The sequence below is a fragment of the Chinchilla lanigera genome, unplaced genomic scaffold (genome assembly GCF_000276665.1).
Source record: "Chinchilla lanigera isolate Chin_1 unplaced genomic scaffold, ChiLan1.0 scaffold00001, whole genome shotgun sequence".
Lineage (NCBI taxonomy): Eukaryota > Metazoa > Chordata > Mammalia > Rodentia > Chinchillidae > Chinchilla > Chinchilla lanigera.
In genome coordinates this window covers 31220901-31242421 of record NW_004955402.1, presented here as the reverse complement: position 1 = coordinate 31242421, position 21521 = coordinate 31220901, and the positions used below count along the sequence as shown (strand labels likewise).

Sequence of the window (21521 nt, the reverse complement as noted above, 5' to 3'; positions counted from 1 at the left end):
CAACTAATGCTTCCAGTTCAAAGATTCTATGTTTTACATATAGACCTCTGTTCAAGAGGGCCCTCTGATTCCATCACAGGAAAGTTTTCAACTTTTAGGTTCTAGTTACGCCACACAATAAATGATTCCCATGAAGCCTGGGGCTTAATTGCGCAGGTTCTGCATTCAGAAAGCCAGCACCAAAACTTGAGACTCCCATGCAAAGCTAAGTAAATCAGACTCAGAAAGTTAAATATTGCATGTTTTCTCTTATATGAGCAACCTAAAATATAAATAAATGAGTTAAATATAGGAAAGATGATAGGAAAAGAGAAGGTAGACTCTGGAGATGGGGAAGGGGATCAAGGGAGGAGGAAAGAAAGGGCAGGTAAAGGAACTGAAAATGAGCAAGATCTGTTATAGGCATGGACCAACTCCCCCAGTCAAATATCACTAGTGTGTATTACAAACTTGCATTAGTAAAAAAAAATAAAGAAGAAAATGCAACAAAAATATAGAATATAATAAACCAGCTCATTTTTTGGCCCAGAATTTTCCCTGTATCATATGCACTAGTTTCTTTCTCTTGTTTCCATAATGAAAAAGAAAACACAGTCTAAAAAGCTTTATACAGTATGACCTGGGGCAAGTTAATCTTTGTATACCTCAGTCTTTCCTTCTGTAAACTGAAAACTAACATAACCTTACCTTGCTTCCACTGTTCTTGGCTTATAGGAACTACTTAGTACATTTTGCCTTTATTATTAAATCTACCACCCAAAGACAATTATCTACCCCATACAAATTTGGGGTCTTTTGGGCTTTCATGGTATCTTACTACTCAAGATGGCCCCTCTATGCAGACACTGGACCCCACAGCACAAGCATCTTGGGGTCCTGTGAATCTGTAAGAAAGAGGTGCCTTACCAGGCCATGGTTGTGAAGACCACAGGAAACAGAAGCCACCAGTAGTAGTCTAACTTCTCAGAGGACAAGGCCACCAGCAATCCCACCAGCATGCCGTTGTAGCCATAGAGTCCCGAGGCGATGGCTGACCTGGAGGTGAGACGGTTACTTTGCATTGGAATTTGGTGGCACCTGTTGGGCCTGCCCCACTGGGATTAATTTAGATGACTTGTATAATTAAGATAATTCATTCACTAATACTATAAAAAAGTGCCCTGCATGAGTATTGAGCAGTCACATAGCTACACATGCACACATACATGCAGATACACTTGATTACTTTTGCTGATGTAGAATTAAACAAATTATGCATTCTTATCTGTGGCTAAGCTGTTTGCTTTTGCTTTTCAGGGGCATTTCAGACTGTGAAATATAGGGAAATCTCATAGAAATCTCAATGTGTGACACAGGGTATGGGTGTGTGTGTATGGGTGTGCGTGTATGGGTGTGTGAAAGGCAAGGGAGGGGGGAGAGAGAGGAGGGGGAGGCAGCGAGGGAGAGGGAGTGTTCTTATATTGCACTATGTGTGGTTCTCCACGGCTGAAGTTGGGTTGCTTTCCCTTTCTGTGCATCTGTGCCCATGCAGGCCCACTGAATGCACTTAGGATGCCCATGTGCCCATCCTCATGTTTCAGTCAGGAGTGCCAGAAGTGTGTAGAGTCAAACTTGGGCCTATTGTGTCGGACTGTTTCAGAGGAGAAACCTGTGTCCACTAAACCGGTGTCCCTGGTCCCGATCAACACTGCCTTGAGTCACCTTTCCCATAGCTCTGCTGGGAGAGGAGAGTAGGAGGGATTGGGGAGGGGTTAGGAAGTGCACCAGGCAAATCTACTGCCAGGTCCCTACCAGAGAATGAGCTTCATGTGCTTGAAGTCTGTCATCCTGTACTGGCCTGTACATTGGTGTGTGTGTGGGTGGAGCCCGTCTGTGTTCACTGTGGTACCCTGGGCCCCATCATCAGCAATGTTCCCATGGAACAAGGCATGATGGTACTTTTTAAATTTTTGGAGAGAAACCCACTGTCAGGAATACATTTTATATTATGAGCTAGTTCTCTCCTACTACACCCCAACATAAACAAAATTTCACAAAATCATATTTAGCTTTACTGCACATGGATTGCTCTGGGTGGCTTTGTTTTATCCTATTGTTTAAATATTTTAAAATGCTGTTGACATTTGATTTATGATCTGCAAGCCTCCACAATGAAAAACGGTAACATATGGGATTATCTAGTTTCTATTTCTTAAACGTCTTTGACCATCAGAAGCTTCTGAGAGAACCTTGTTAAAAATACCCCCAGATTCACCAAGTGGGAATATCTACAGGAGGGAGAGGGAGAAGTTGGGCTGAAACTATATCCCACCCCCTTTTTATTTTGCAATACTGGGGATTGAACCCAGGGCCTTCCAACTGAACTGCATCCCCTTTTATCTTAATTTTATTTTTGAGACAAGCTCTCCTAAAGTCACTAAATTGCCCAGGCTGGGGTCTAACTTATGATCCTTCTGCCTCAGAGTCCCAGAATCCTGGGATTATAAGCATGTGCCATTATGTCCAGTTTTAAACTATATTTCTTAGGGGACTCTATCAGGGAAATCTGGGGACTGTTGGAATAATACATAGCAAAGTCTGAAGAAATTTTGAGTTCTGCAAAGTGCTAGTTGTTACTATTACTTGATTTTGCACTGACCGGTGCCTGGGTTCCAGCAGAGCTGGCCCCTCCCCTAATCAGAGCAGTTCATTTCCATGAGGATCATCAGTGACCTGCTTAAAATTGGCACTCAGGAGACTGGCTGGCTGCTAGGCTAAGACTGGCTGACCGCTAGGCTAAGGCTGGCTGATCTGTCAAGTAAAAGCTTCACCTCATGTGTCTTGCCAAGAGATCTGTAGAGAGGAACTCACCTGTCCTGGCTTAAGGCAAGAGCAGTTAAGGTTGAGACCCCTGTCCCCAGAACCCCAGTAATTGTCCACCAGGGATTCTGGATCAGAAGCCCTATGATGATGATGAAGCCGCTGAGAGGGTTGTTGACGAACATGACCTGAGCAGTTCCTCTGAGGATCCAGTCTATGAACTGCACGGCCAGGGGCTTATCTGCAAGAGACAGACAGAGCCATCAACAGGGTTCTGCCTGCTGCCCTGCTGGACCACTGCTTGGCATTGCAAGCCAGGCACATGGGGATGCATGAGCTGGGATATTACTTCTCATCTAGCCTGGGCAGGGTCGGGGGTGGTGGTACCCAGTTCGAGTATCTGAGTGGCCCAGCAATCAGTCTGCAGTGGGTGGTACTTTTTGCTATACAGACTGAAGCACCATGCTGAGACCAATTTAACTCAGTTCCAGCTATTGGGTCGGTTGGTAAGGCAGCCCCAGGAGAATTCCAAGGGAAATTTATTGGTGTAAGGGAAGGAGTAGGGAGGGAAGGAAATTCTTTTTGTGTAGTGCTGTATGACTCACTTGAAGGCTGGGGTCTGAATAGCAAAGAAAGTAGCCTGAAGAAAGGAAACTGGAAAAGAAATCATTTTAGCCCAGCTGTGAAAATCATTATTGAATCAGGGCCCAGAGGAAGTCAGGTGTAGAAGAAGAGACATACATTCTGCCTCTTCCTTTAGTTTGGTTTCCAGGACAACCTGTGCCGTTTGGGGTGAGTTGGGGCAGGTGGGGGTGGTGGTTGTTTAGTTCAGGAGAAAGTTAGAAGGAGAGAACTCTGAAACCTCAGGGAGGGTGATGGCAATATATTCTTGGCACATAATAAATGGCTGTGGAACAAATGAAGGAATGACCATTCAGCATATTTGGGAAAGGGCTTTTATGCTGCTCATGTGGTTGTCTTATATCTATTCCACATGGGAATGGACAGCTTACGAAGGACTAAGATCAGTGAAATGCATTTAACTCTACAACTGCGGGAATTCCAGGTTAATGGGATATGTTATGCTCGCCTGGAGTCAGCTTAGGGCTGGGCCCCACGCCCCTCCCCACCCCGTCTGCAGAAGCCCTTATCAAGGAGGAGAGAGGAAGTAGTGGAGGGAGGGCTTACTCTTGCCTGGCCCCGGCTTCTTTCCTGGACTTCTGCTTACCTTTCAGCCAGTTCTTGCACTCTTTCATCTCACCCGTGAGGTAGCCCACCGCGTGGAAGAGGCTGAAGCCTCCCCGGCCTGCAGAGCCCCGGCGGGGCATCTCACTTTCTCTCCTTTTACTCCTTTCATTGGGCTTTTCAATTTTCACAATGTGGCTATCTTCATCAGATGATCGGAGATCCTTCCAAGAAAAGCCATGAGAAGATATCAAATAAGATACCTGTTTGGGAGTGGGAGCATCTGGGGATAGAGGAGGTTGCCAGGTCTTTTGACACAGATGAAGGATCATGGTACAAAGGGAGAGATATATGTCCACAATTTAAAGCTGTCCAGAGTACCATGTGTAATCCTGGCCTTCTGAGGATTACTGCATATTCTTCATAGCAGGGCTTCTTAAAATTTCATGTCATAGGTTCATTTTGGAAACTTAGGAGAATATTGCAGATGTATAAAATAAAAAAGATTACAAAGAAAACCAATTATACTGAAATATAATCATCACAATGTTTAAAAAATTGTGGTCTATATATGTGAACTAGATGTAATACATATTATAATTTAAAAGAGTAAACATATGGGACTACCTCACCCCAACTCAGGGTGATTCTGCAAGGCCATCCCGGCTGCACAGCTCACCATGGGATCCCCTGAAGCCTTTTTTGTGACTGCATGACAGCTCAATATCTCCTTTTTAGTCCTGTTGCTTTTGCTTCCCTGTAAGTGTTACTCCAAAGGCACACCCCAGTAATCTTCTTATTTACAAATCTCTATCTGAAAGTCAGATTCCTGGAGCCCAATCTAGGACAGTGATAGAAACGCAGGTGCTACTCATATGGCTATGGTTCATTGCTTAAATCTGTAATTGAAGCAAATGCTAAAGTCCATTGGAAGTTAGTGAAAACAAATATAAATGGGTTTTCCCTATCCAAGTTCATAATCCCCTCAATACGTGGACTCCTTGCCCTAAAGCTATGTGTTCATATGGTAGCCAAAAGGATGAGTAGCTACTGAGCACTTGAAAGGCATCCAGCCCTCAATAAATTAGGTACAGAAGAAAAATGACTCAACTTGATAAAGAATATCTACTAAAGACCTGTAACGAATGTCACGTTTACTGGTGAAAGACTGAATTCTTTTCCCTGTATAATTAAGACAAGCATGTCTATTCTGGCCATTTCTATTCAACATTATTCTAGAGTTTCTAGCCCATACACTGGGCAAGGAAAAGAAACAAAAGTAACCCAGACTGTAAAGAAAGAAGTTAACATATCTCAATTTGTAGATGGTATTTGTTTGTACTAGAAATTCTTAGGAAGCCTAAAAAAAAAGACCTATTAAAGGTAATGAATATGTTCAGCAAGGTTACAGGATAGAAGATCAATACTCAGAAGTCAATTTTGTTTCTTGTTGTGGATTGTGTGTAGATATCCCCCCAAAGCCTCATGTAGTCATGGGCATGGGCTTTTCAGAGGTGGCCGAATCTGGAGTCTGTGATGCTGGGATTAAGGGTTTGAGTGCTACCCTCGCCCTAGGGTGCATAGTTTCCATACAACATAAGGGTTAGAAAGAGTCTTGTCTTTCTCACTTGTTGCTTTTGCTGTCTTCCACCACCATGAGTGGTTGCCCCTCTGTCACATGTCACCCTGCTTAGAAGCCAGCTGATTATGGACTGAAACCACTATAAACTGTGAGCTAAATAAATCTTTCCACCATAAACTTTGGGTGTTGGGTTTTTTGTTTCAGCTATCAGAGAAAAGTGACAAAGACATTTCTATGTACCTGCAATAAACAATCTGAAAATAAAATTAAGAAAACCATTCTATTTATGATAGAATCAAAAAGAATAAACTATTAGGGAATAAACTGAATAATAGAAGTGCAAATCCCATACACCAAAAACTACAAAACACCACTGAAATAAATTAGAGACCTGTATAAATTGAAAGTTATCTTGTGTCAAAGAAAACTTAATCTTGTGAAAATAGCAGTATTCTCCAAATTGATCTTCAGTTCCCTTTCTCTCTAGAAATGGAAAATCTGGCCCTAAAATTCATATGAAAATGCAAGAATCCCAAGATAAACAAAGTATTTTTTTGAAAACTAACAAAATGGGAGGATTCACACTTTTTGATTTTAATACTTAGAGAGCAATATTAATCATACCTGTGTGGTACTATCATAAAAATAAAGGCATAAATCAGGACTTTGAATAGAGAGTCAAGAAATAACCCCAGATATCTATAGTCAATTAATTTTTTTTTGTCTTTGAGACAGGGTTTCACTATGCAACTCAGGCTGGCCTTGAGCTCACTTTGTAGCCCAGGCTGGTCTCAAACTCACAAAGATCTTCTTGCCTCAGTCTCCTGAGTGCTGGGTGTGTGCCACCATGCATGGCTTTGATTAATTTTTAGTAAAGGTGTGAAGCCAGTTCAATGGAGAAAGAGTGGTCTTTTCAACAAATGGTTTTGGGACAACTGGATTTCTACATGCAAAGATGAAAGGCGAATCTCTATGTTATACCATATACAAAGATTTACTCAAAATAAATAAAAGACCTAAATGAAAGTGCTAAAACTCTTAAACTATGGGCACAATCTTTACGACCTTGTAGAAGAAGATGGCTACTTATGATATGGCACCAAAAACATAAGCAATCAAAGAACGATTAGATGAACCAGATTTAATCAGTTTAAAAAACTTCAGCTTCAAAGAACACTGTCAAGGGAGTGACAAAACAACTTATGTAGCAGCAGAAATTATTTGCAAATAATATATTTGGTAAGTATACAGAATATATACAGTACTATAACAAAATAGGAAAAAGACAACTCAATTTTAAAAGTGGGCAAAGGAATTGAAAATGTATTTCCTCAAAGAGAATATATAAGTGGTCAATAAACACTTGAATCTCACTTATCATTAGGGAAATGCTAATCAAAATCACATTTTCACATCCATTTAGACTATAATAAAAAAGATACTAAGTCTTGCTGAAGATGTGGGCAAATTAAAACCTTATGTATTATTGGTGAGAATGCACACTGATGTAGCTGATTTGGGGAAACATTTAGCAGTTCTTTAAAATGCTAAGCATAGAGTTGTCACAGCACCCATAAATTCCATTCTTAAGTTTATACCCAAGGTGATATGAACATGTGTCCATACATGGACCTGTACATAAATGTTCATAGTACCATTATTTATAAAAGCCAAAAGGTGGGAACCATCTAAATCTCCAGCAACTCATGAATGCATAAGCAAGCTGTGGTATGTCCACACAGTGAAAGAATATTTGGTTGAAAACAGAATGAAATACTGATTCATCCTATAACATAGATGAACTTGAAGACACTGTGGTAAATGAAAGAAGCCAATCACAACAGGTCACAGATTATCACCTGATTCCATTTATATTAAACAATCTGGAATAAGTAAATGCACAGAAACAGAAAGAAAACAGCCTGGTGGTTGCCAGGGCTGGTGTAAGAATAGGATGGGGAATAACTGCTAGTGGACATGAGGTTTCTTTTGGGGTGATGTAAATATTCTGGAAGTAGATTGTGATAATGTTTGTGCAACTCTATAAATATATGTCAAACCACTTCAATGATACCTTACAATGACAAATTTTAGGCTATGTGAATTATATCTCATTTTAAAGCATCCTTGACAGTCTTGTGGTCCTGTCTACACAATTAGTAGCCAGTCAGCCCACCTCTGTGCTCCTAGGTTAATACAGTGCCAATGACCTGCATTTTAACAAAGGTTTTTCTTCTGGACATCATGGAGTGGCTCAAGAGAGCAAGTCCAAGGGCAGAGAGTTTAGAAACTGGTTGGAAGACTGGTGTGTCAGTATGTGCATTCTCTAATTGTTCTTAAAATCATAGCTCACTCAGAGCTAGGTTTTTTGATAAGACTAGGTAGGGCCAATCGCAGATGTGACCATGTACTGATTAGGGTGGAATCTCCCTGGGCAGTGGTGTTTTCTTGTGTACACTGAATCCATTGGCACGTTGGGAAAGCATCCTCCTCCACTTTCCTCCCCCTCCCAGCTTCCCACTTGGAAAACATCCCAGAGCAGACAGCGCTCACCTTTTCTTCGGGCATTTCCAGCAAGGGCAGGGCTGGGTGTGTATCTGGGGAACCTGAGGGCCAGGTAGGACTGCTTGGCTCTGACTCGTAGGGGGCGTATCTGCTTGAAAGGGTCTCTGGCAGGAGAGGACTGCTGTGGTTGTCAGACATCTCTTTCAGGGGGCGATCACTCATCGGTCATGTGACTGGCGGAGGGAAGAGAAACAACAGGTGAGTGAGGGCAGGGCCAAAGGGGCTTGGCTCAGCCTGAACTGGCACATCAGGAGGCTTCTGACCTGGGAGGTGAGCAGTGCCACTTGTGGGACTTCCTGTTGTGGTAGTTGTGCTGCCAGAGGGGCCTGGAACTATTCCTCACCCACATGAGCTTGACTTTTCCAAATACCCTCAGTTGTCCAGGCCCAGAAGGAAGTCCCCTCTTGCTGTAAAGAACCTCCTGACCACCGACTTAGAAATATCTTTTTTTCCTGACCACTGAAGAAAGACTTTTTCTACCTTCATGTCACCCACTGTGCCACCTTAATATGGATATATTTCCCCCTTGATGTATAACACATAGATCAGTACGACTGAGGGGCTCAAAGAAACTTTTCTAAGTTGCTATGAAGACTATTTTGTTTGCAGCTGACCACCAGTCTCCCTCCTCTCTCCTTTCTCTTCTGTGTACTTTCTAGTCCTTTCTCTGTTTTGCTACTTCAGAAAAGTACAAGGCTCTCATATGTTCTACCGGAAGCTGGGTGTATCCAGGCTGGAGGCGTTTTCCCCTCCAGGTGGGGCTCTCTGCCCTTCCCACTAGGGCCAGGACTTATGACCCAGCTTACTGTTGTTCTCGCTCAAGGTCTCCAGTTTTTCTTTTTTCTTTTTTTTCTGGTATCGGGAAGTGAACTCACGACCTCGCGCTTGCCAGGCAAGGAGCTGTGCCGCTCAGCTAAATCCCAAGCCCCTCCAGTTTTTCTTGTTTCATCTTTTTACCCCCTGGTAGGCTGTACTTTCCTCCTCATTTAGGTACTCCAGCCATTCTTCTTTGGTCCCCTCCAGCTCAGTTATGTCTTTATTTACTTTACTGTGTTTCTCAGAGGTGGTATAAAAAACTGTGGGCATCTCTCACTATGATCTCACATTTCCCCCTCTGTTTCACACTACCTGCCCTGAGTTATATAAAGTCTTTCTTAGGACAAGGATTGCAGATCCCCGATTTGGTGCGACAGTTCCTTACACTTACCATCATAGACTCTGCTAGAGATTGCAGAGGTCTCCTGTAGAGGGGATGAAGACCCCTTTCCATCCCTGCATTGGTACCGTTTCTTTGGGCTATTTTCTCTCCTCCTAGTAAAGGAGACTCTTGCTTTCCAGTTTTGCCTCTAGACCACCCACTCACCTTGCTTGTGCAGAAACCCTGTTCTCTGGGACTTACACTGGACAGTCCCTCCTCCCTAAGTGCTCACTGCCCTTACTGACTTTCTGGCCCCGGTCTCATTCAGGGATGGCTTTAGGCGCTCTACTCATCATCCTCACACCCACTCAATAATTCAAAGCAGCTTCAGTGTCCAGGCAGATAGCCCATCACCTTCTCCGGCTTCTCAGATCCCCATCCTCCTCATCCCCACCAACTCTTTCCAGCCACCAAAAGTCACAGCATAGATTTCACTAATAAGTTCTCAAAAGTCAGTTCTCTCCTCTGGCTACCACCCCCTGTAATTTCACTTTGTGTGCTCACGTGCCCTCTCTGATTTAGCCCTTTGACTTCTTGGAGACCTCTGATCCATTAGCTCCACCTGCTGCCTATCTTTTTTTTCCTTCCTTGACCAGATTAGAGTTCATTTTACTTCTTTCACCTCCCTTGCTCTTCTCTCCCTTCCTTGTGCTTGTGTGGTAAAATCTCAGCCAGGACAAACCCAGTGCCCTAACTTTCCCATGCTTTCCTCAAGCAATCAAGCATGACTACAGTTTCACAAGCAGAGCAGACTACTTTCACTGTATAATTGCCACCACAAACGAACACTTGGCACTTCTTCTCCTCTGATTAGCTCATCTCATTCTGGTTTCTGTTACCACTGCCTTTGCTGAAGTCTCTGAGACCCGAATGTTGGCGAATCAAACATTCTCCAACCCTCATCTCAGGAGACTGCTAAGTGCTGTTCTAAGAGCTGATCGTCCTTCCTTCACACAGCAGTTTTTCTTTATAGCTGATCTTTATCTGGCTGCTTCTTCACGTCCTCTTGGTTGGCGCTGCGTCCTGCACATACAAGCATCCCAGAGAGTTCTGCTCTGGACCACCTTCTCCTTCTTCGCTCATGCTCCTAGCCAGGCGGCCCCAGCAGTTACTGTGGCTTTATACTCCATCTGCATACCTATGACTCTCAAATCCAATATTTGCAGCCCAGTTTTGTCTACTTTACCTTTGTAAAGAGTCATTTGTCTACTTTACCTTTGCACATGGATGTTCCAAAAGTAGCTTTAAGTTAGGATGCTGAGAACTCATAATGTTTCCCCAATCTGCCTTCCCGCAGAGACGCCCACCCAGGAAATTTCTCCCCCTCTAAGCTGCTTTTTCAGAAAATTTAGGAGCCAGATTTAATGCCCTCTCACCTTCCACTCTCCAAAGCTAGTAATTCTGTTTCTAAAATACACCTTCATAGCTACCTTCACCTCACACTTTTTACTCAACAATTCCCATTTTCACACCTTTACTTGCCCTCAGATTTATTCTCCAGGCCGCACTCTACAGTGTGGTTAGCATATGAATACCCAAATCCACTCAAGTTGGTTGTCTTCTTAAAACCCACCAGTGGTTTCAGATGAAAAAAACACATCTTTAGTATGGTGTGCAAGGCTCTGCCCTGACAAGCTCCCACAAGCTTTAGGCCATCCTGAACTTCTCCTGTTGCAGGGTTCTGGGCACCGTGCTGACTTCCTGTGAGCACCTGGAAGGTGCCGAGCACTTTCCATCTCAGGATCTTTGTACGTACAGGTCCATCGGTTGGGAAGGCCTCTTTCTCACTCTTTACCTGGAGAAGTTTGCCTTGACTACCACTTGTTACAGAAGTCTGGCCAAATCCACCCTCCTCCCAGCACTCTTTTACTGTGTACTCTCAGGGGACCCAGTATTCCTCCTTAGAGTAGATGTGTGTATTTATTTGTATGCCCCCACCCAGATATCAATATTCATAAGGATAGTAGCATCTTTTGATCTGCTTACTGCTGTATTCGTAATTCTTAGCACAGTGCCTGGCATATAGTGGGTGTTCAATAAACAAATATTGAAAGAAGGCAGGAAGGAGGAGCAAAAAATGAAGGAAAGAAGGAAGAAGGGGATTGTAAGTGAGGCTATAGGTGACTACTAGAGTGAGAACACTTCCTTGGAGAACTTTACAAATCCCTGTGGGCCTCAGGAGTCTACAGTGATTTAAGAAGAGCTCACCAAACCTGCATTTTCAGGGGGCGGGCCCCTGCCTAGCACCTGTTCTTATTCCTAGGAGCGAGCAGTTCATGAAGCCATTGCTCATTTTTATGTGGTTGTGCAAGCATCATTAAAATACCATCCGTCCTTCTGCTGCCATTGCTCTCAGGTGGGGATCTTTCCCTTCCCTCTATTCTGACCCTGCAGATGAGGGTTCAGTGAGGGAGTGGGGATTCTCTGCCCTGGGGGCCACGTTGGAAAAGTTTAGGAGGGCAGATCACAATGCCAAGAGTGAGAACCTATCCCTCGCCTGTGTGCTCTCTCCCTCTGGTGGCCAAAAGGTGACATAGCATTCCCCAGCCCCTTGGCAAAAGTTTGCGCACGGAGGGATAGATATCTAAGACACATGATCTGTATGACACTAGGCATCTGGATGAACTGTAAAAGTTCTGGAAAGAACTTGTATTAAATTCAGTGGCTGTAAAATCCATTAAAAGTCTAGCTGAGAAAGGATGATAACATTTAAAAAATATATTTCATTGAATCCACAATACTATCAACTGTAAGATATATCATTATTTTATGTATTACCAAGAGAAAAGAAATTGCTGCCAATCACAACTATAAGATGCATACTAATTTCAGAAATGTTAATTTTTGAAAACGATATACATTATATACTCACGGACAGAGAGTGGTTTTCAAGTAATTGTGCTTAAGTATACAGATAGGAGTTGAGAATTAGTATACTGCACATTTGGAAATTATCCTCTAACTACAAGAATTCAAATATTTTTATATTTCTTTTGATGTGAAATGTGTATATATTATGAGCCCTTTAAGAACAAGGACTTTTTCTTTAATTTCTGTGTTGGTACCCCCTGGCAGAAAGCCCGATAGGCAATAACTCCTGGATAAATGTTTAGTGAACTAAGAAAAGAATAAATGATTGCATAAGGAAAGTCCTTTCTGAAGTGCTCTCACATGGTTCACCACCTCTGTGTCCTTGCTGTGTGCGGACTATATTCCCATTTATAGACAAATCAAGGCCTAGAAGAGCAAAACAGGAACTGTTCCTCCTATGGGAGTGGCTCCCTGTACTTTGCATGGATAGCTTTCTTCACTGTGATAGGAAAGAGAGACCCCAAGAACTGGCAGCTTGCTGCAGAGCCAAGGTTGGACCCAGGTCCCCACCCTGGGCTCTCTCAGGGGCAGCGGGGTGTGCAGGGCCTGGGCCCAGCGCTCAGCCCAGCACTGTTTCACAAGCCCACGTGGCCTCAGCAGTGCTCGTATCTCCTCTAGGGAACACGGCGTTCCTTTGCCATGGGAATGTTTATCCTGCTGACAAGAGGGAAGTTTGGCTTGAGGGCAAGGGTGAGAAGCATAGCAAAAATGATCTTGTAAAGAGAAGGTCGCTAGTTGGGAAAGAGCTCTGTCTGCTTGTGCTGTCTGGGCCCAGGTCGTCCTCCTCAAAGGGCAACCTAGGCTTCTCAGAACAGTCAAATCGCTGACTTAGTTCTGGGCACACAGGAGACGGTCAGTGATTTTCATTTCCCTTCTTGGGCTCCCAAACTGAGGGGAAAGATGGCTAGAGCTACCAGATGAAGTACAAGCTGGCTGGTCTGAAACAGAACGTCTTTCAAAAGTTTCCATAAGGCATCACCACTTGTTAGAACTGAACGTGGAATCCCCGCCCCAGCCAAGTCCTGTCTGAGGGCCTCAGAGCCGTTCCCATCTCCGCTCTGAGCCAGTCCATTAAACCCGCTTCCAAGAACACATAATGATCTGCTTGGCGCACCCCTGCCCTCTGCTTGGCTGCTCACACCTTCTCCTCTCCCTCAGAAAGATGGACAGAAAAGCTATTTGGCTAAGTCCCACATCTCTGCAGAAAGCCAGACTGGCTCCTCCATTCTCTATTTAAGAGCCTTCTGTGTTGGGTACTCACTGTACACCCATGCGGTCCCCGAGAAGGGACAGAATTGAAAGGCCTTCTAATGCTAGGGAGAGAGCCACACGTAGATCCTCAACTCCATTGGGGCGGTGCAATGACACGGAATGAGCCCAGCAACCCGCTCTCCCAGCGTTGGGGACACCAGGGCCCAGTGATCATGTCAGAACTTGGCTGAGAGGGCAAATAAGAGAAGCACACTCTAGGCCAAAGCCACGTTTGGGAAAACTGCTGCTTTGGGTGAGGAAATCCTAGTGTGGGCCTGGTGGCACACACGGAGGGGTTGTAGCAATTAGAGATAAAGTCAGGGATGCTGATTCTTCTTCCGGTATTCAGAAAATGTGGTGCCCACTCTATTGTACTCCTTTGTAAATTCTTCTTTTGGCTTTTTTCTCTAAAAGCCCACCCATTCCTAGAGGAAACGCAACTCATGCTTATGAGCAAAAGGGAGAGTCCATGCCGCTTCTAGAATGCTCCTGCTGCCATGGATGGAAACGGACCTGTGCCTGGAGGGGTTTCTTGAACTGTTTGTGTGAACTAGTGTGGAGTCCAAGCTTTCTCTCTCCCATACTCTCTTGGTTGACCTGTACCAGGGAACTGGTCATCTGGGGGTGAATCTGTGTCATTCTCATTATTTAGGTCATCTTCTAACTCACTGAGTTATTATGGAAGTGATAGCAGTTCTGGAGAGAAGAGTGATTAGCAGATTCCTCAAAATATTAACTGATTAATTTTGCCCAAGACCTCGTAATTGATGCATGGAGAGTTCCCATAAATATTTTACAACCTTAGGAACCATGGGGATGTTCTCTGCTCTCTGTCATTTTCTAGCCCCTCTGACAGATGGTTGTTTTCTCCTGTTGGCTGGAGTCCCACGGCCCCAGAGGATGGTTGTTCTTCCTGTGAATGGCCTTGATTACTGGAAACCCTTGTATTTGTGAAGCCAACTTCAACTCCCCAGGGGATTCACCCCTTGCTGATTCCAGTTCTGTTCATCATATCTGCATGGGACACCTAGAGCCCCCTTTCTCATCAAAGAGCACATCAGTGGCTGATCCTAGGGTTACTTCTGTATCAGGGGGAACCCTCTTGCTTTTCCTTTGGTCTGGTTCATGAGGACTATAGTGATAGCATCACTCTGAGGGGAACTTGGTGTTCAGGCTAGGCTCCTGGGGGCAGGGGCTACACTGGTCTCCAGACCAGGGGACAGTGGTGGAGGAGAGAAATCAAGTGTGCAGAGTTGGGAGGATGCTTGGCCAGGCAGAATGGGTGCAGACTGGGCTGAGGGATCACACCCGGGGAGGGACTGAAGCCAGGAGAGGGTCCTTTGCTGGGCAGAAAGGGTGAACAGGCCAGTAGCTGGGCTAGGTGAGAGGTGCCTTTCTCAGGGTGGATTGTGTAAGAGGCTGGCTCAGTGCTATCTTTTATTAGCATTAGCTCTCGGCTTTTCTTGGCAGTTCCAGGCTAACAAGTCTATCTGAGCTGAGAGGAGCTGACTCGCTGGGCCAGAGGGACAGGCTGGGGGGTGCAGGGGTCAGAGGCAGTACAACCTTCCCCGGGCCATCTGTACACTGTCTGGGCAGTGGACCTGGGGCTGTACCTTTTTGGGTTCTTCTGTAGGGCCAGGGCTGAGGTACTGGAGCTGAGGATCCATGCAGAGTTTGGCAGGGGACTCTGGCCTTCAGCTGGGAGTATATTGAACTTGCTATAGTTGTGGGAGTGAGAGACCAGGCTTTCTTTGATGCTCTGCCTTAGAACCTCGCTTGCAAGTGTTAGCATGTGGTGGGCACACCCTTCTCAGTTGGCACTTCCAGAGGGGGTGATCCTTCAGTGGTTCACAGTGGTTCCTGCCTCACGGCACTCTACCATGGACAATTGCTGCACCACCAGTTTCCCTTGGAGTGCCTCTGCCTAGGGTAGCACACTTTGTCCTTTGGCCAGGTTTTCCCTTGACTAGGTTAGCCTCTAGCTGGCCTCCCTGACCTCAGGCTCCGCTGTTCCTGTCCACCCCGTCACCCGTGATGGGTAAATTTAAACACTGTCGGTCATGCCAAGGCCAGAGAATCTTCCCAGATGCTCCCGATCTGAGTCTCTTGTTATTTAGACTGGGGCTATTCACCTCTGGGCGTAAGACTATAAACTGGGGGTGGTCCAGGTCCAGGGCATGGAGAAACTGTTTTCCGCAATGCTAACTAGACTTGGAAGCAAACACTGTAGAGAAACAGTTGCATATTTGAGGAACTATAACATGAAATTATTGAGTGCAAATCTTTTTATTTTAAAAGTAAAAATTTGGGGGCAGAAATTTTGCACGTGTAGGTGGCTGTTTGGGGCCGTGGTCCTAGATCACTTGCTGTAATGTGTAAATTCTCTTCCTCAGCTGGGACTACTCAAGGGGGAGAAGATGAGATAGCCTGAAGATAGCAACTGTTCTCCATCTCCCACAGTTCTGCTTGGCAGGTTTCCATACATACTGAAGCCGGTTTCTAGTTTCTCTGTAGCATGTGTCCATGTGTAGCATGGGAAATGGGTTTGCTCTTAGCCTGTGGCTACCTCTTGCTTGAATTTGCTTGCATTTTCCATGTATGTGGCTCTATATTATCCTCCCCAGTGCTGGCCACAAGCTCCAGCCTATCTTTGCCATGGTGCCTTCCTGATCTTACAGGAGCACCAGGCCTCTCCTCTGGTCTGTGTGGTGGCTAGGAGACATTTGACAGTGAAGTTGTCACCTCCTTGCCTCACTCATGCACCCTGTAAGCGGCCCCTAGGTGACTTTTGGTAATTATTTAAAGGATGTATAGTGGGGCCAGACTTTCTGGATTCAAATTCTAGCTTCCCTACCTACTAACTGTGCAAGTTCTACAAACTCTCTGTGTCTTTGTTCATCTTACCTATGAGATGACAAGAATTTGCCTGCCTCCTACGGTTGTCTCTCCATCATTGCTGTGTGTATACACATCCCATTTCTACTAGATGGGTGGGAACCCCTCAAGGAGAGTTTCTTTGTTTTCCTTTTGGTACAGTATCTTGCACTGAGTATGTGCTTAATAAATACTTGATGAATGAATGAAGTATTCACTGTAGATTGGAGACTATGGCTACAAATTCTGCACTGTTTAGAACCATTGTGCATGTATGATTTTTTAAGCTACAAAGACCTTTTTTTTCTCTAGCTGTATGTGTTTCCTCAGACGATCCAATGATGGGGTGGAAAAGACTCATGTTGCTGTTTTTATTATCATTATTATTATTATTTTTTCATTTGACAGACCCAGAGTCACAAAGGAACCTGCCTAGAGTCACACAATGACTCTATCCCAGGACCTGGGACTCTATCCCAGTGACTCTATCTAATCCCAGGACCTGGGATTGACTCAGCCTTCTCATGAGCTGACCTGGGCTCTTTCACAATGGCACCATCCAGCCTCTTGCTCAGGGCCTTGGACCCTTCTTTGCAGATTTCTATCTCTCCTTCAGTGACCACACTGGTGGGTCCTTGATGCTCTCTGGATCCCAGCTTTTGGTAGTTGAAGCTTATGGTCTTTGGGTTCAATATGTACAAGCACACTTCTCTTTTCAGGCACTGGAGCATGGCGTGAGCTAGGTCTATTTGGGTGCAAGCTGGGGTGGCATATAACCCTCTTCCCTCCTTGCATGGGGATACAGACTTACTGCACTCGACTGCCTCTAGGGCTTGGTTGAGCATGTCCTTCAAGTCCTTCTTATTGAATAAAACTTTGACCCTTCCCCCTGCACAGATGTTTGTTTTCTAAGAGCAACACCAGTGTAGAGTGGGCAGGAAGGACCGTCCCTGGGAGGGCATGGACCAAGGGACAGATCTCACCAGGCGCTGTCCCTGGAGCTTCTCATTCCAGCAAACCCAGGGGTGGGTGACTGGCGAAGGTCCTCTTGGTGGGGAAAGGGCAGCTGTCAGGCAAGGTGGAGATGTTTAGGATAGGATGAGAGTGGTGCTGGGTGGGGTAGGCATGTCCGATAATAGGCTGGTGTTAAATCCCAGGTCTGTTCTAAGCAGCAGATGAAGCGGGCCTCAGGGCTGGGTCATCCTACCACAGCACATTGTGGGGAAGATTGCCCCTTCTCTGTGCTTTTGCGTAGCATGCTTCCATATGGCATAACATGCTTATGTGACTTTCTGGGTGGTGGCTTTACTCCAGCAGATCGACAGTCTTTCAAACCTAGCCCTGCATACTGCATTGGCTGCCCATGATGAACCCTGACCAGCCTTTTAGCCTGCGTTGGTGGGAAGTGCACTGGCTGAGTAGTGGGCAAACAGCTGCTTTGCTGATGATCTGTGGATTCTGGGGAAGGCGAGGGTAGAGCAACACAGACCTTCAGGGCAAGGAAGCCTATGTGTAGCCTGGGTGTGACCACACCGGGCTAGCTTAGAATTCAAGGATTTACAGAGCTTTACAAAGTCCACCATTCCTGTAAGTCTTCTGCTGCCCCCTAGCGAAAGCTGACTGAAACCCACCCTGAAGTGAGGGCAGGTGCTCTTTTCTGAGCAGATACAGCCTTGTTTTTAGAGCCCTTTCTCCTTCAGTCATGTGACCCTCCTTCCTTTAAGCCTTGAGAGCAGAGACCCTTACCGTTGACCTACATGGCTATTTCTTTGAGAGATATTTAGATGAAGCTGATGCCTAGGTCCCTCCCCCGAGATTCTGACTTAATGGCTCTGGGGTGCATCTGGACGGGGCATTGGCATTTTCAAAACTCTGCACATGATGCTAGTGTGCAGCTAAGACTGATAAGTTCTGACCTGGATCTTCATGCACATGTCCCTGCTGTGCTCATTTTACTCTCGGCAGCTTCAAGCAAGGGTTGAAGATTGGCTCCACCTGGGGGTTAGAAATGTAAACTCGTGGCCCCACTCCCGGACCCAGAATAGGCGCTGGAAGGAGCCCAAGGGATTTGAATACTCATTCAGGTCTGAGAAGCGCACACATGGGGGTGACACTGGGCACCACGGCTGCTGAGAAGTGGGCTCAAGTGTCATACACACCCAGGAGTGGGGTGAAGGACAAGAGCTGGGAAACAATCTCTGTTGATTTCAGAAATATTGCTCAGTGGTCAAAGCATTTGATAAACAAGTACAACCAGATTAGATTTAGCAACAGCAAAGCCAAAATATGACAAAAGCTAGATTTATGACTTTAATTAAACAGCATTTACTTCCTCTGTCTTCAGGTTTTAGAAAAGGTGGCAAACACCCCAGTATTTTTCAATGTGTTTCTTGGCCTGTGGAAGCTAAATCTTTGCTTCCCACACAGCCTGCGCAGGGTCATAGCAACAGCATGCTCCCTAGGAAGCGAGTTGCAGATGGTGTCAAATATTTGAAGTAAAAATGTGGAGCCTATAGACACAGGTGCCCCCTCAGTTATTGACATGTCTCTGCATGGCATGCCCACTGCTGCTCTGCCAGTCCAGACATGAGCACAGGGAGAGGAGGCAGGAGGGTGCTGGACGCGCTCACCCTGTAGAAGACAGAAGCACGAGTCTTCTGGATCTTTGCTGGGAGGAATCTGAGTTAGGAGGCTTTCGTAATGGTGCCTCATGGAGCTTTGCTATAAACTTCAAAGGGGATGGCTGGGGATAGAGCTGGGGTGCTGGACTAGAGAGCACTAGTAAAGACCATAAGCAGTCAAGTGATGGGTTCTTGTATCATCAAGGAGAGTGCAGAGCCAGTCTCTGGGCAACAACCTCCCTGCTGCAAAGACTTTCTGGTGAAGTTGCTTCCCTTCCTCCTTCCTTTTTGATTCTCCACGAATTCTGCTAAGGAGAGAGCAGCCACCCTCCTTGGGAAGAGGCCCAAAGGCTTGTCTTTTCCATTGCCCTGTGGTTCCTGGCAAACCAACTGGGCTTCAAAATAGACAGTGCTTGGACCCAGCTCCCCAAGAAGGAAAACCTGGCATAGAGATGGGAAATTAACAAATTCAGCTTTATTCCATCCTTTCTCCTCCCTCATGCCTAACCAGACTTACAAAATGAGCTTTCTTCAGATTCAGAAAGAAGCTGCTTAAGGCTGCAGTAGTTGTGTATTAAGGGTTGCATGCCTTCTGCGAGTGGCTGAAGGCATTTGCCGAGTTGTTTGTCGTCTGACCCTTCAGAAGCTTGACTGAGGTAATGGCACAGATAAGTTGGCTTTATTTAAGCAGCCAGGATTCTGAAAAGATGGAATTTGTCTGGACATTGCTGGAAAATAAATTCAGCATGTTGTGAAATCTCTGAAGATGTGTTTCCTAAAAGAAGGGCAAGTGTTGATGAACAAAACCCACTGGGACAGTCAGAGTGGGTGGAAGAAAAAGACCATGAACTTGGAAGTGGGGCCAAGATCCTTCTCTGCTGCTTACTATGGCGCCATGTCAGGCGCAGACTCTGTGAAGCAGGGGTGGTGAGAATGACCTCAGAAGGCAACATGCAAGGGCTTGGTGCGCCACCTGGCACGTGGGAAGTGTCAACAAGGGTCAGCTTCTGCCATGCCCCTCCCATCCTTTCTGGTGTTCTTTCTCCAGGGATTTAATGAGTAGATTTGCTGAAGTTAATATTTAGGAAGGTTAATTTCTCCATAGTAGATCCTGTGTTGGATGTTGTTCATGTGTTCCAAAGTGTTTGTTGAGTACCTATTATGGACTACTCACAAGGGATGTAACAGTGAGCAAGAGAAATCTCTTCTTGCTCCAGTGGAAACTGGAAAACAAGGGAATACCCAAACATGGGGCTGCAGGGCTTTTGGCTGCAGAGTGGGGATGGAGAGGTGGATGAACATCTTTCAGCAGTAGCAGGAACTGAGAGGCACTATGAGTATTTATTGGTTAAAAATCCTGCAATAGGCTGAACAAGTCTCTACAAGAAGAGACTGTCCTGCTCAGACTGCTCAGTGGGAAACCCTAGGAGAGCATGAGAGGAAAACAGTCCTGAAAACCCAAAACTTGTCTGTCGGTAGAAAGATAGTTGATACTATCAGTTTCTTGAGATCAATTTTTATGATAGTTTTGAACTGGATGTGAAGTGGTCCCATGGCCTGTTTTTCAAGTGTTACAGTCACCTCCCTCTTTCCCTGGGGCCTTTCCTTCCACACTATGACTCTGTCGCTCTTTTGTTATGCTCCTGATTGTTTCATGCACCAGACTGATGCAGCTGGCTGTCAACTAAGGAACAGTGGCATTCGATCAGGATTCCAGGGACTGCAAACCTCATTTAATAGTGATTAGCCTCCTGTATGGTACAGCTCTAGGCAGGGATGTAGACGGGGATCACAGACGTGGGATAAGAAGCCAGTGCAGTTGGACATAAACTTGTGTGTAGCTTCAGCAAGTACACACTCTGTCAGGCAAAGCACCCTCTGAACATGCATGGCCTTTCCACGTCATCTGCACTGGCATTGAAGTCTTTAAGACGTACACATTTTGGGGGAATGCACTTAAGAATGAGATGACAGTGTAGTCCACCAAATAATCACATCTTTCAATTTTAAGCTCTGCATAGAACTCTGAGCATTTACTGTGAAATATCATCTACTTAAGAGTACAAAAGAAAGAACATTCATTGTCGTTTCTGAAGTGCGAGAATGGCCTTAATAAATGCCGGGGAGCGATTTTCCAGAATCTCTCTGTCTGTGCTTACAAGGAGCATGAGAAGTGGACAGACAAAGAGAATTTTCTAGAAACAAGATCAGGCCAGATGAACTACTTTAAAAATGTGAATGTATTATATTTTATTTTACAGGAATTTATCAAAAGGAAAATGAGTTAAAGTGAAACCAAAGAAACTACTAAACTTCAGAGAAATGTTTATTCATCACAGAAGTATTTTCAGTTTGTAAAGTCCCATAAGGGTAAGAAAACAAAAAAAATATTTTGCAAAATATTAAGAATTTGGTATCTTTAAAAAAACTTCAGACTTCATATTTAGGCAGTATTGGTGAACTCCTTACCAAACAAAATGAGAAAACTATTGTCCTTTATTTTTATTTTCTATTAATGTTATTCTTTATTAATAATGTCACTTACTGGCAAATAATAATTTTATTGTTTATCCAA

The 21521-nt window shown here is 45.0% G+C and overlaps 1 protein-coding gene and 1 long non-coding RNA gene across 7 annotated transcripts in view; one reads left to right on the top strand and one right to left on the bottom strand.

Moving 5' to 3' along the window:
* The window catches only part of Slc14a2 (solute carrier family 14 (urea transporter), member 2), a 406176-nt gene that overhangs the window by 41562 nt on the left and 343093 nt on the right, over positions 1 to 21521 (bottom strand). For all 6 annotated transcript variants that reach the window (XM_005372855.2, XM_013510367.1, XM_005372854.2 and 3 more), the window contains 4 exons: positions 8120 to 8304; positions 4028 to 4208; positions 2851 to 3040; positions 907 to 1035 (listed from right to left, as the gene is read on the bottom strand). In XM_005372855.2, coding sequence (XP_005372912.1) covers positions 907 to 1035; positions 2851 to 3040; positions 4028 to 4208; positions 8120 to 8293 — 674 coding nt within the window. In that variant the 5' untranslated portion in view covers positions 8294 to 8304. The remainder of the gene's footprint in view (positions 1 to 906; positions 1036 to 2850; positions 3041 to 4027; positions 4209 to 8119; positions 8305 to 21521) is intronic.
* The window catches only part of LOC106147738, a 19728-nt gene continuing 6449 nt past the window's right edge, over positions 8243 to 21521 (top strand). Inside the window, exons 1-2 of the long non-coding RNA XR_001232664.1 lie at positions 8243 to 8329; positions 21208 to 21316. This is a non-coding gene — a long non-coding RNA (uncharacterized LOC106147738). The remainder of the gene's footprint in view (positions 8330 to 21207; positions 21317 to 21521) is intronic.